This window comes from Gambusia affinis, linkage group LG12 (genome assembly GCF_019740435.1).
Source record: "Gambusia affinis linkage group LG12, SWU_Gaff_1.0, whole genome shotgun sequence".
NCBI lineage: Eukaryota > Metazoa > Chordata > Actinopteri > Cyprinodontiformes > Poeciliidae > Gambusia > Gambusia affinis.
Genome location: NC_057879.1, coordinates 377,959 through 390,302, shown reverse-complemented (window position 1 = coordinate 390,302; position 12,344 = coordinate 377,959). Strand labels below are relative to the sequence as shown.

The 12,344-nt window shown below is 38.3% G+C and overlaps 1 protein-coding gene across 1 annotated transcript in view; it reads right to left on the bottom strand.

Annotated features, from left to right (window-relative positions):
• LOC122840763 (2-lysophosphatidate phosphatase PLPPR4-like) overlaps positions 1-12,094 on the bottom strand; it is a 36,685-nt gene extending 24,591 nt beyond the window's left edge. Inside the window, exons 1-6 of the mRNA XM_044133384.1 lie at positions 11,450-12,094; positions 4,757-4,942; positions 2,408-2,537; positions 1,987-2,182; positions 636-693; positions 352-525 (exon numbers count right to left, since the gene is read on the bottom strand). Coding sequence (XP_043989319.1) covers positions 352-525; positions 636-693; positions 1,987-2,182; positions 2,408-2,537; positions 4,757-4,942; positions 11,450-11,533 — 828 coding nt within the window. The 5' untranslated portion in view covers positions 11,534-12,094. The remainder of the gene's footprint in view (positions 1-351; positions 526-635; positions 694-1,986; positions 2,183-2,407; positions 2,538-4,756; positions 4,943-11,449) is intronic.
• Between the last annotated feature and the right edge of the window lie 250 nt (positions 12,095-12,344).

The following is a 12,344-nucleotide window of genomic DNA, read 5'->3' as shown; positions in this document are numbered from 1 at the left end:
AGGGATGGATCAGCAGTCGTGTTATTGTACAAAGATTGTAGCCAGCAGTTAGCTCTCCCTAACCTCCTTAAGTTGATATTTATTATCTTGCTAGTTTTGACGAAACAAGTGTAAATAAAGGTGAACTGAACCAAAAACCATCAGTCAGGAAGTGAATCAAAAGATTCATTTTGAGATATGTTACCTCAGCATATTATTCACATTCAGATTTACTACTGAAATCAGCTGTAACTAGAGCAACAAAGACAACAGAGTACCAGTCCTACTGGCAGCTTTGTGGTGTGTGTTATTGACTGACTCCCTTCTATTAACTTAAAATATATTCTCTCAATACTGAAACATGGGTTTTACCAAATAAACAGCGATGGCAGCTCCCAGTAACCAGCCACAGTACACATCCACAGGGTGGTTTCTGAACTGAATGATCCGGATCAATCCGGCCAGGATGGCCAGCATGACGAAAGAGAAGACCAGCAGAGGCTTCAGTAGCTTGGCTGAGTCTGTCAGCACTGTGTTGAAGTACATCTAAGAGACACAGTTACAAGTGTACCAATTATTATTTTTTTAACAATAATGACAGAGTTCAGCATTTCCATGCTTCACTCTGGACATACAAAAGTGCAAAGACTACTTACGGAGATGTAGACAGCAGCAAAGGCAGCCAGTGTGGCATGCTGGGATGGGAAAGACTTCCTAAAAGACAAAAAGCAAGGAAAGCTGAGAGTTCTGCACCATGTTCACACAGCCAAGGACAACGCTGAATATTTATCTAAAAGAGGAATGTGACTTTTAAAGAAACTTGGATGAGTTATGTGTATGTGCACAGTGGAAACACTGCACCAGCAGCATGTAAAAGAATAACAATGAAGGCCACATTATGTGAGGATTTGGTTTTGTCCTCACATCTAAGAGACGTGCGATGTCTCTTAGATAATTGGATGATAGTCCAATTATCATTTCAATAATTGGATTGAAATGACCTTTTTTTCTATGAAGTGTCTTGAGACAACATCTGTTGTAGATTGGTGCTACATTATAAAAAGAATAATTCAATTTAATTGAACAAATATCTACCAAAAAGTATCTCACATCTATCCAGATCAACAAGTCATTTGAATGTTCCTACTCCCAAAAATAAACCGACTAGCTTTTTAAAAATATCTAAATATAGAAAAGATGACAGATCCAAGAATGTTAAAACTAGTTATTTTGTTAAAGTAACTGAAATATTTACACTCCTATTAAATTCGAAATGTAATAGTACCATTTTATTGTGATACGTTTAAACTAACCTACCCAACACTAAATGAATAAAATGAGAATTTACGTCCATGCCAGCTGGGATGTGCTACTAAGAGCAGTGTGTAATCAGGGTAGCAAGATTTGTGCAAGATGTTTTTCCTCTAGTGGAGCTTCTAACGTGGCTTCTGTGAAGACACTGAAATCAGCTTCTCATTAGAACCAAAGGAATATCAAGACCAGCCCTTCTGGTGTTACAGAATGACTTTCAATTAAATGTTTACCCAAGACCCTAACCTGAAAACAACGGTGATGAGCAGCTGATTTTCAATTCAGCTTAGAGAAGATTCTTGATTCTAAGAAAATCCTTATGACCACCCATCCAGTCTGGCTGACAGATCAAAATGAATAGACTTATCACATCTGAATGTATTGTCACTGCATGAATCCTTACTACCATCTCTTGTTTTGGCATCGACTGAGGAAAACTGATGCGGGAGAAAATTGTCTTTGGTATCTCTATTCAATGTATACGTACATATATAGTATATAGTGTGGAACAGGACAGTTTATTTGATTTAGAACTTTCTTTACATGGCCATTAGTGAACTGAGAACAAAGAAGCCACCAAAAACTGTGATGAAAAAATTGAACCCTATGTGAGTCAGTGCGACTACCAAAACCGACAAAAACCCCCACACTCCCACAAGCATCCTCTGACATCCTGAGTGGCTCATTGAGCCTCACCTCCCAGCATTGATGAGTCCCAGGTCCGGTCCAGAACAGATATCCTCCAGAATGAAGGCTTCATCACAGCTCGACATATTAATGTGGGTCAAGTTGGGTTTGCACACATCCAGCCAGTAGGGCGTATGCTGCCCAGTGGACAGCTGGAGGATGTCCGTTATTAGAGCCGTCACACACAGGCCAAAGATATGGACGCCTGTGCAACAGAGCGCATTCAAAGCATGCTTGTGTTAATAATCATACGATAATGTACAGCTTCTACACCTACCTGCAGATTAATGCACATATTTTGCTTTCTTCAGTTGTTTTGTTTGCCATTATATCATCTCATTCTGGAAAACAGCTCTGCAGGTTTTATGTTCTTACAGACACTATGGAGATGTTTCTAATCTGTTGTGGTATAAGGCATATATTCTCCCACCTATAAAGCGGACAGCTCTGCGAATGTAGGAGTTGAAATTACAGCCTGCGGCGTTGATGTTAGCTTCAGTCTGAGTGGTTGACGACCTCCTGGACAGATAGCAGTACAGGATGGCTTCTCCTATCAGGATCTACAGCACAAAAGAGTTGGCAAACCAGACTTTTATAGTTGCTGACTAACTAAACTGCTAAGATAAGAAAAAATAAAAGAAACCCTGAGTAGTGTAAGACATTTGATTGGAGATGTCAATATTTTTTTGTTTTTAGGAATGCATGGACCTTCATGTATTTCACAACCACCCATGATTTGCTGAAATCCACCAATACTTCAGACTCATTTGAAAAACTATTATAAATGACTACTTAAATAGTTTAACAAACAAATAATAGTTACCAGTAGTTGCATTTCCATTAATAATAAAATTGCAGAAATTGAAATTACAAAAATAAATTTGCTTAATGCGAACATGGCAATTATAAAAACAAAAACTTTTTCAATAAAAAGTTTTTTGCACTAGGATGAGGTTTTTGTCAGCCATATTGAAATAGGTGTATTTTGCAGAACTACAATGGAAACAATTTATAGCATCACACGAGTCACATGAACAACAACTGGCTGTTACTACTGAGGAAAACCACAAAGAAGACAGCAGGAAGTCATAGGAGGAAGATGGCTTGTTTTTGTTTTTTTCAGACAATGTGCAGCTGAAAACACCAGAGCTCTCACAGCATCACACCGTTCATAAAACGTTATGTCATCTGAACATGTTGAATCCTGTGGAGAATTATCTGTTCTCCATGCTGAGTTCTTGATGTATGAGGTTACACAAGAGTCAGCGAGTTGAATTCATGAATTCCATTTATTAACACCAAAATACAGCTGGACCATTATGACCTGCTACCTTTAAGAGCTAACAGTCAAAATGGCCTCCCACAAGAGTTTCCCATTCCCTTTGTAACCCTCTCTCTGAGCTCTGCCCCAAAGAGGGCGTTACCTACCTCCTAGTGTCCTGTAATCTTAGCTTTGAGGGCTTTTCCTAACATGCCCTTTCCTCTGGCTTTAGCTTAGCAACTAACTAAAAGAGATAAAAGGAAAACACAGAATTATTTATTCTCAACAATCCATAGCTCTTCTGTAAATTCACCAAATACAATTTCCCAAAATGCCACACACGTAGCGCTCCAACGCCTGAATGAGACGGCAACGACTCCTCTGATGGATGATGACGAACGCCAGGACTGAATTATGAATATATATCATGTAACTGTTTACATCCAATGGTGCCATGATTTTTAATGACTCATCTCATGAACAAGCTTACTCACGTGTGATTTTAATTTCATTTCTTATTTAATGAAAACAACCCAATTGCAAAATTGTGGTTTTTCAATATTTGCAGGAAATAGACAAATAGACAAATAGACAAATAGACAAATAGACAGTTCATGTTTGCAATAGAAACACAGCCAGTAGAACATCTGACAGTGAGACACATTTCCAGACAAAACAAGAATCCCCATCATGTTCTAAACATAAAAGCTCCAGTGAGGTGGAAACAGGAATGGCGAATCTAGGATGAAATGTATTTTTTTAGAATGTGACAGATTTTTGGAACTGTTTTTCTCTTATCATTTAACAACTAACTTCAAAAGATGGCAGACAATATAAATTGCTGACAAATTAATTGATATCTGTGATAAAGTGCTGGAAAAACTATAAATCCATTCATATGCATCAGAAATTTAGTGTGTTTGTATGTTATATATTTGCTTTATGCACCATTTAAAAAAAAAATCATAATTTCTTTGCTGGTGAACAGAACCTACCATCATTTAGATCAAGCATTTTCCCAACACTGGCAGGTTCCCGCTCTTTCTTAAAGCTTAATGTTTTCATTAATTCTGAATTTAATAACAGATTTCTTTTTTCAATTTTAGCATTGAAGAAAAATAAAAATACTGATTAAAATTCTATTGGTATTTAGGATATAAAAATAAGGGAAAGATTACTGCTAGAGGATCATTAGAAAAAATATTGATTGATTGAAATAAACAATATGAAAATGGAAAGTGATGTGTAACTGAATGGCTAATTACATAATCACACTGACATTAGGAACTAAAAGCAACTTAACTTACATACCCAAGCTAATATGATATTCATCTCACAATTTATAAATGGCCTGTACTTTTTCAACTGTGATAAATTCACCTGACTGATGTGTTGCTTAAGCCCTCAGATAAGAATTTCAGTAAATCTGTTTTGATAGTTCATTAATAAGACTAGATTCAATTTCAGCATCTGAAATTCATTAACAAAATGTTAAATTGTGATTTCTGTAAAACTTACTGTGACTGTTGGAGCTGCAAAGGCCAAGCTGAAGAGCAAAGAGAGTGGACACACTTCCTGTCTGGGCGGGATGTAGGGCAACGACAAGCTGCGGTCATTACAAGTATACCCAGAATGCACCGGCTGGAAAATATCAGTCAGCTCCAGAAAATAAAGACTGACAACAGAGGAGGCCAGGATGGGGAGCTGCAACACAGAGAAGATCAGAACAAAACCTCAGAGAAAAGCCTTAAAACCAGGCGAACATGATCACTGAAGCATATCATCACCACCATAATAAGTAGAGGTGTGGACACCCCTCCTGTTTGATCTGGGTCTTAATATTTATTCAGCCATATACAGAAAGTAAAAGAAGTGTTGAACACATCGCAGTTTGTCATCGTAAACATGTGATGTTTACTATGATAAAGGTGATATCACTTTTATCAATATTGGTGATAAAGGTGATAATGACATTGTTGGTAACAACCCAAATAATCCATACATAGAAAAATACCAAAACAAACAAGTTCAGAAATGAAGTTGTGTAATAATGTGAAATGACAAGGAAAAATACTGAAGACATACAAAGGGAAGTGGAAAACAGCATGGGAAGCCAAGAGAGCCGTTAAAATCCACCAGTGATCAGAAAGACATTCTGAACCTTATCAAATAAATATCAGCTGTTTCAGTAATAATCTATCTTTACTGAAAATCAATAAACAAACAGAGAGAAATGTAGATCACTCATCACTAACACTGCAATAGACAAAGTGATTGGTCTGCAGCTGGGTCCCTAACCCTCAGGTCCCACGAAAACTATCGGGTTTATTAAGTGAGATAAAGTACACATTAGAATTATTTGATGTACATTATCAATGGAAGTTAAGAAGCAATTTGAATAAAATACCCGTTTTATTCAAATGACCAAATGTATTAAGTAACTTAGTTTGGAGTATTTAGAAACTTGTCATGAATTGCGGTGGTGGAGGAGAGGCAGACACTGAAAAACCCAGATCTGAGTGTAAAATGATGAATTTAATGATAACCAGGAAGACAGGGAACAGGACACCAAGTGCGACGAGGATCCGACAAAGACACAGAGACACGGGTGACACTAAATACACGAGGTAATCAGAGGACGAGACACCTGGGAACTAATCAAAGGGAGACAGGACAACACAGAGACTCAGAAACACAGGAAACTCAAAATAACCACAGAAAAAACACAGAACACGACAAAACTAACAAATCCAAAGTATGGAGGAGATTGGAGGGAAGAGAAGAGTAAGGAGGAAGAAGAAGGTAGATCACAGTTTAAAGATCTTTTAAATGGTAGAAAAATATTTTCTGAGGTCAAATTGAAAATCCAGTTGCTGTATTTGGTCTCTAATTATTTACTTAATGTTTTTAAATGTTAAATCAACCAAAAGGTTCTCCTTCTAGAAAAAAACTGGAGGTTTGCATAATGTAACTGGAGGAGAACAGAACTCAGCGACTGCGGTCTGATTGCTGAACTCAACAAGTTTTATTAATCTAGCACTTTTTCAGCAACAAGGCAGTTCAAAATGCTTCACATTAATTAGAAGAAAAACAAAAACAACACAAGCACAATAAAAGAAAAAGAATTCTAAGTTAGTAAAGAATACAGTTAAATGTTGGTTCTCCATGTTTGATTCTTGTTCTGGGATAATAGGAATAATTTAAAAACTTATAAACACAAATTTCTCTAGGTCTCGCTCCATTATTAAAATGATAAAGCTAAATGTAGGTCTTAAGTAATACGTACTCCACAATTCATAATGAAATAAAAAGACAGACAGGTGATGAAATGACAACATCAGGAAGGATATGTAAAGAATCCCAGCACACATAGCAACATTCAGACATGCAGCCAGCAAAAAAAAGCAGTGAAATCAGGGAGTGTGTATCTTTAGTCTTGAGATATGTGTGCAGTAAGTCCGTGAACCCCATGCAGCCAGCATTCCCAGGCAACAGTCTCTGATACGGTGGTCTTATCTAGGAGCCAGTCCTTGGGAGCACTCTGCTCCGCAGTTGCCTCGATGTCTTCAGGAAGAGAACGAGATGAGAAAGAGAGTCTTGTTTACATATCATCCAGGAGATCTGAGATAACCTGCTGGCCAAGGCCGACACAGGGGAACCAGTTCAGATACAGACAATGTTCTTTAGATTGTGTAGTTTTTTTAATTTTCCATTTGCCCTAAAGTCTCACCAGTACATCTCTTGATTCCAATCAACCAAATTAGTTCCTGCTGGCCAAATTAGCAACTACTCTAAGATAAAGAGGCTCCAAAAACCAACACAAAGAAAAAAATGTCCAGGATACAACTTTCTAAGACTGCACAATGTACACCAAGTACATTGTTATTGCAGTATTACTGTACACCAAAATATCAGTGTGCAATGAACTGCTTCGATTGCAATACATTTTAACTAGTGCTGATACTTTAACGCGTCAATTTTGATTATTAATTGAATATACAGATTTTAAGACAATAACATTTCTTACACAATTAATCACTTTTCATACATACAAAAATCCTGAGCCAGAATCTTTGTGTTTTGTTTCTGGTACAACCTTAAATCTGACGTACAAGCAACATTCGCTAACAACAGTGACAGCCCAGTGGGGGTTCATTTCTGATTAAAAAATGATCTGATGGGAAGCTAATAAAACACCACCAAGTTGTGCTATAAGGAGTTAGCTTGTAAGTGAAGCTATTCAAGCCTAAAATAGTATCTCAATGCTAAAAACATGTAGCAGCAGTACAGATGTCCCAATGCTAATGTCAGCGTCCACTGTTCACATTTCTAAACAAGTTCCATGAATCATCAGGAGATTCTGAAACACTGAAAAGCTGAATGAATGGATAAAATAACACTTTACTCCAATCTGATGATTGAAGAACCTGAAGAACAGATTGAGTAAATTAGATTTATGGAATAATTTAAGTAATTAATCACTCTGCAATAAAAAAAAAAAGATTTTAAAGATAATCAAGTCACACAACTTGCTTTCACTAAATATAACAATTCTATGGAAGTGGACTAAACTAGTAAACTGGTCAACCGTTCGTAAACTTTCTGCGGACCGGGGGTTATAAGGATCGAGACCGACGTTGTTTCTTACTCATTCTGCTGCATGTCGTAACCAACAGCATCCAGTTTAGGAAAAATAAAAGCTCCTCCAGACTCAATACATAGGATGGACATATTGAATTATTTCTTGCGCGGCCTGGTACCGGTCCGCAGCCCAGTGGTTGGAGAATTGAATTTCCAAATTGAACCATTTCCACTGGGTATTTATTTTTTATTTTTTAGTCAGCATTATCCTCACATTCATTTATAACTAATCAAATGCTCATCAGATTATGATGTCATACTCTCTACAGTAAAATACTCCCACTGCTGCCAGAAGACACTGTGCTGCATTGCAATGAGGCTCTTGCCCTAATTTACTGCCCTAATTCAACTCACATGCTGAAGTTTCCAAGGGAGGATACACTATGCAGGCAGATTCCCCAGCACAGACACACATAGAAACAACAGTTATCTAAATTTAGTTGGAAAGAAAATATAGTCAAATCTTCTGTTGTTAAGAACATAAAACTGATCTGAAGATAATGCATAATGATAATAGAACCAAAGGCTTTCTATTGAGCATGCAGCAGGAAACAGGCTGCAGTAAGAATGTTGTCTTCCTCATAACGTCCATAGCCCTGAGCACACGGATATAAAAATACACCCCATTCAGAAGGCCATGTTGCCTAGCAGCCAGCAAGTGGGTATCAGTGTGGCAGTGTGTGAGATACAAGCACAGCTTTGCTGTGGACAGAAGGAAGCAAACAGAGAAACTTGCACTTGTGATAGTTAACCCAAAGTTATACTGAACCTCCCCTACCATTCAGATCAGACAGAACAGAAAACAGCCATATTTCCATGAACATATCAATTCAGCAATAAGTCAGCAACACCTCAGTCATCTGCAGTCTAGTCAATCTATTCTAAGCCACATTTCAGCGAGCTGTAGGCACACTGCTAGAAAGAGTTGCTTTAAAACAGACATAAAGGCCTCAGGCAGAAAGTAAACAGAAAAATACTATAAAGCCACAGTACCAAGACAAAGTAATGTGCTTCTAATTCAAAAAGAACTTGAGTACAGTTGCACAGTATTGGTGTCCTGTGGTCTCAGATTGAAACCACAAATCTCAATGTGTTTTATTGGAAGGAAACCAACAGAAAATGTGTCAGAAAATAATTATCATTTTTCTATGAGTCTAGGTTTGTGGATTGCAACTTCACTGGACTTCTCTCACCAGCAAGAAAACTAAAGTTTGTTGTATAATCACTTTTCTTATGGATCTACATCCAGGCAAGTCCTACAATAGGATGTATATTTTATTCAACGGACCTGAGTAAGTCACAACCACATAACATACTCTAGGAAGGCAGATTTTCCAGGGATTTTTTGTTTTTGAGGTTAAACTGTGTGGCAAATATCACTATAATTCAGAATTAGAGGCTATAGTGCAATTCAACGCTATGATGATGATAATTTTAGCATCTCGGATAGAGGTTGATTAGTTGTAGACTTTTAGCAACTATTAAATCTGCAATGCGGGGAAGAAGAGTATCCCACCGACTGTTTGTCTCTGTTTTTGTTAGAATTGAAACCACACACAAAGATCCTGGTAAAAGCGCACGGCCGGACCGCCCACAGGGTAAAAAGCTGGCAGAGTTCAATTGATCGCTTTGGATCAGACAGATCCAACTGACTGATGAACCAGCGCAGATTTCTCTGCAGATGTGGACCAGGAGGAATTAGTGAAGCTGTGTGTTCAGACCCCAGTAGGTGAAGTGCTGGTAATTTAAGTGGAGTCGTTTCATTTCAGTTATTCTAAGTTATTGGGGCCACAGTCAGTGGTTTTGTCACTCCAGAGAGAAAGGCAGATGCATTCATCTTCTTTATGTGTGATGGGATCTGGGTCACAGTTCAACTAGGTGAATATTAACTAAAAATAGTATATGTTAATATGATTAAAATTTGACCGGTAAAAATAGCAGATGACCGATTTTTTTTTTTTTTTTTATGCTGTCTGTTCGATAGAATGTGTTTTTTTCCAGATATATTTGACATGTTAGAGTTTAAATTTATAATGAATTTGACGCAAATGAGTATCTTCAAATGATTCATGTTTCTAGTGTCTATTTATTAGGATATTTATTATTTTGATAATGCTAGTAGTGACTAAAGTTGTCTGATGTCTTTTCCCTTCGATAGTAGATTCTACCCAGTTTTATGGTCCAGGTCAGTCAAATGTCAAAAATAGACTGAAGTAGTATTGACTGAAGAAGATAACTCTGTATGCCTTTATGTGAAATGAACAGATTGTCCGAGGGGCCGGCAGGTTGGCCAGCATTTCTGCAGGAACAGATGCAGCCTCCTAAGACCCGGCGGCGCCGCTGCTAATGAGACACTAAATCGTAAATAGACTGAATCCTTTGTAGCACTAGCCATACCACCAGATCAAATTATTTCACAATAGAGCCACATACTCACAGTCAGAAGGAAACTTGAACAACTTTTCTATTGCAGGACAACTAACCCTAACCCTTTCCACTGAGCCAAAGTTACCCATTCAGACTCGTATCAGTCTGAATATGCGAATGAATTTTCTAATTTAGTAGAAATAAATGAGTTTATTTCAAAGTTTATTTCTATATTTTCTGAGTGGAAACACATTTTCAGCTGTTTGTTAATTTTGTTTGCTTTCATTCTGAAGACTTCTATGTAATAAAGCAGAATAGTTACAGCATGATGCATTTCATTTTATAGTTTTATTTAACAACAACAATAACCATCGTGTGATTATGCAAATTGGGATGTCAGCAAGGAAAACTTAGAATCTCCAGCCAGAAGAGAGAACTAGTGAGCATGCTGGAGGGCTGCTCAACAGTCTGGAGGCGGTGAACCAAATGCAACATGACTGCAGGCTTGAGTCCAAGAGGAAAAAACAATTACACTGAAAGTCAGTGATTTGCTAGAAAAATGGCTAAACCCTAAACTGTGAGCATGAATGTTCAATACCATGATTAAATGGAACCAGGCCCTAAAGTGCATTAGTGCATTAGGACTGTCTTATATGCTTGGTGTGAACTCTTCACTGTTAAATGCCAATCAAAATATTTGCCTCAGAATTTTTGGGCCCTGCCTCACCAAACTGCTGGATGCTGGATGAATAACAATATCGTGGAAAAGACTGCAGAGTCACTGGCAGCCAAAACAAGAGGAATGAGCATCAAAGTGCACAACTTCCAACCCGCAGCAGTCAGTTATTCTGGTGACAATCAGAATAACTACAGAATAACTACAGAATAACTACAGAATAACTACAGAATAACTACAGAATAACTACAGAATAACTACAGAATAACTACAGAATAACTACAGAGGGGGATGGGATGGAAAGCATCAGCAGCTCCTACACACCACTGAGCTCACCTGATGATTGATAGATAGATAGATAGATAGATAGATAGATAGATAGATAGATAGATAGATAGATAGATAGATAGATAGATAGATAGATAGATAGATAGATAGATAGATAGATAGATAGATAGATAGATAGATAGATAGATAGATAGATAGATAGATAGATAGATAGATAGATAGATAGATAGATAGATTACCTCCACAAAATAAAAGCACGGCAGCAGAGTGACACTGTCCTTCGTCTCCTTCCCGGCTTTCAGTCGCTCCTTGACGCGAGACATGACGAGCGGCCGATGGTCTCCCCCGGTACCGGGAGACAGTGAACTGTACTTGATTCCCGTCGTAATTTTGGCGAAATTCCTGCCAAATCCCTGTCCGCCCACACCTGGACCGAGTGGAATTAGATCCTTACAGGCCAGCCTCCATCACCTGACGGGGTGGACATGAAGGGTCGCTGATGTGTCCGCTGTCGCACCTCCGGCTCAGTTTCTGCTCTTCGATAAAGAAAGCGTCAGCGCAGGAATCCAGTCGCTGTGTCCTCCACACATGTCAGAGGAAAAATTGTCTCGTTCAGAAACGTGCGGCGTCTTCGAAGCAGAGCAGAGTTGAAGTCCCACCGCAGCTCCGGTCATTCAGTCACCAGGTCTGCCTCCTTCGGCTGCAGCAGGTGGACCGCTCTACCTCAGCCAAAACAAGACACAAATCCTGCCGAGGATTTCAAAATCAGCTTCTCCTCCACCGTCTGTCTTAAGCACAAAAAACACAGAGAGCAGCGCAGCGGGCTGCGCAACGTATGACGCACAGCACCTATTACCACCCATGTTGAGTTCAATTCGATTCAATACATCTATATACCGATAAAAGAGAGAGAGAGAGAATAGGATATAGGCCAGTCAGGTCCATCTGAACCAGAGGTATCCATTTTTGGTTCTCTAAGTGATTTTGTGTGGCCTCAACACAATTTTAGAATAAAGCAAATCTGTCCTTTAAACTCAATAAAAAAATACTTTGAACTTTTTATCCAGGCTTCTGCATTCTTCTTAATAATCACTCACCCCTTAATATGCATGCACTTTGTATAAGTGACCCATG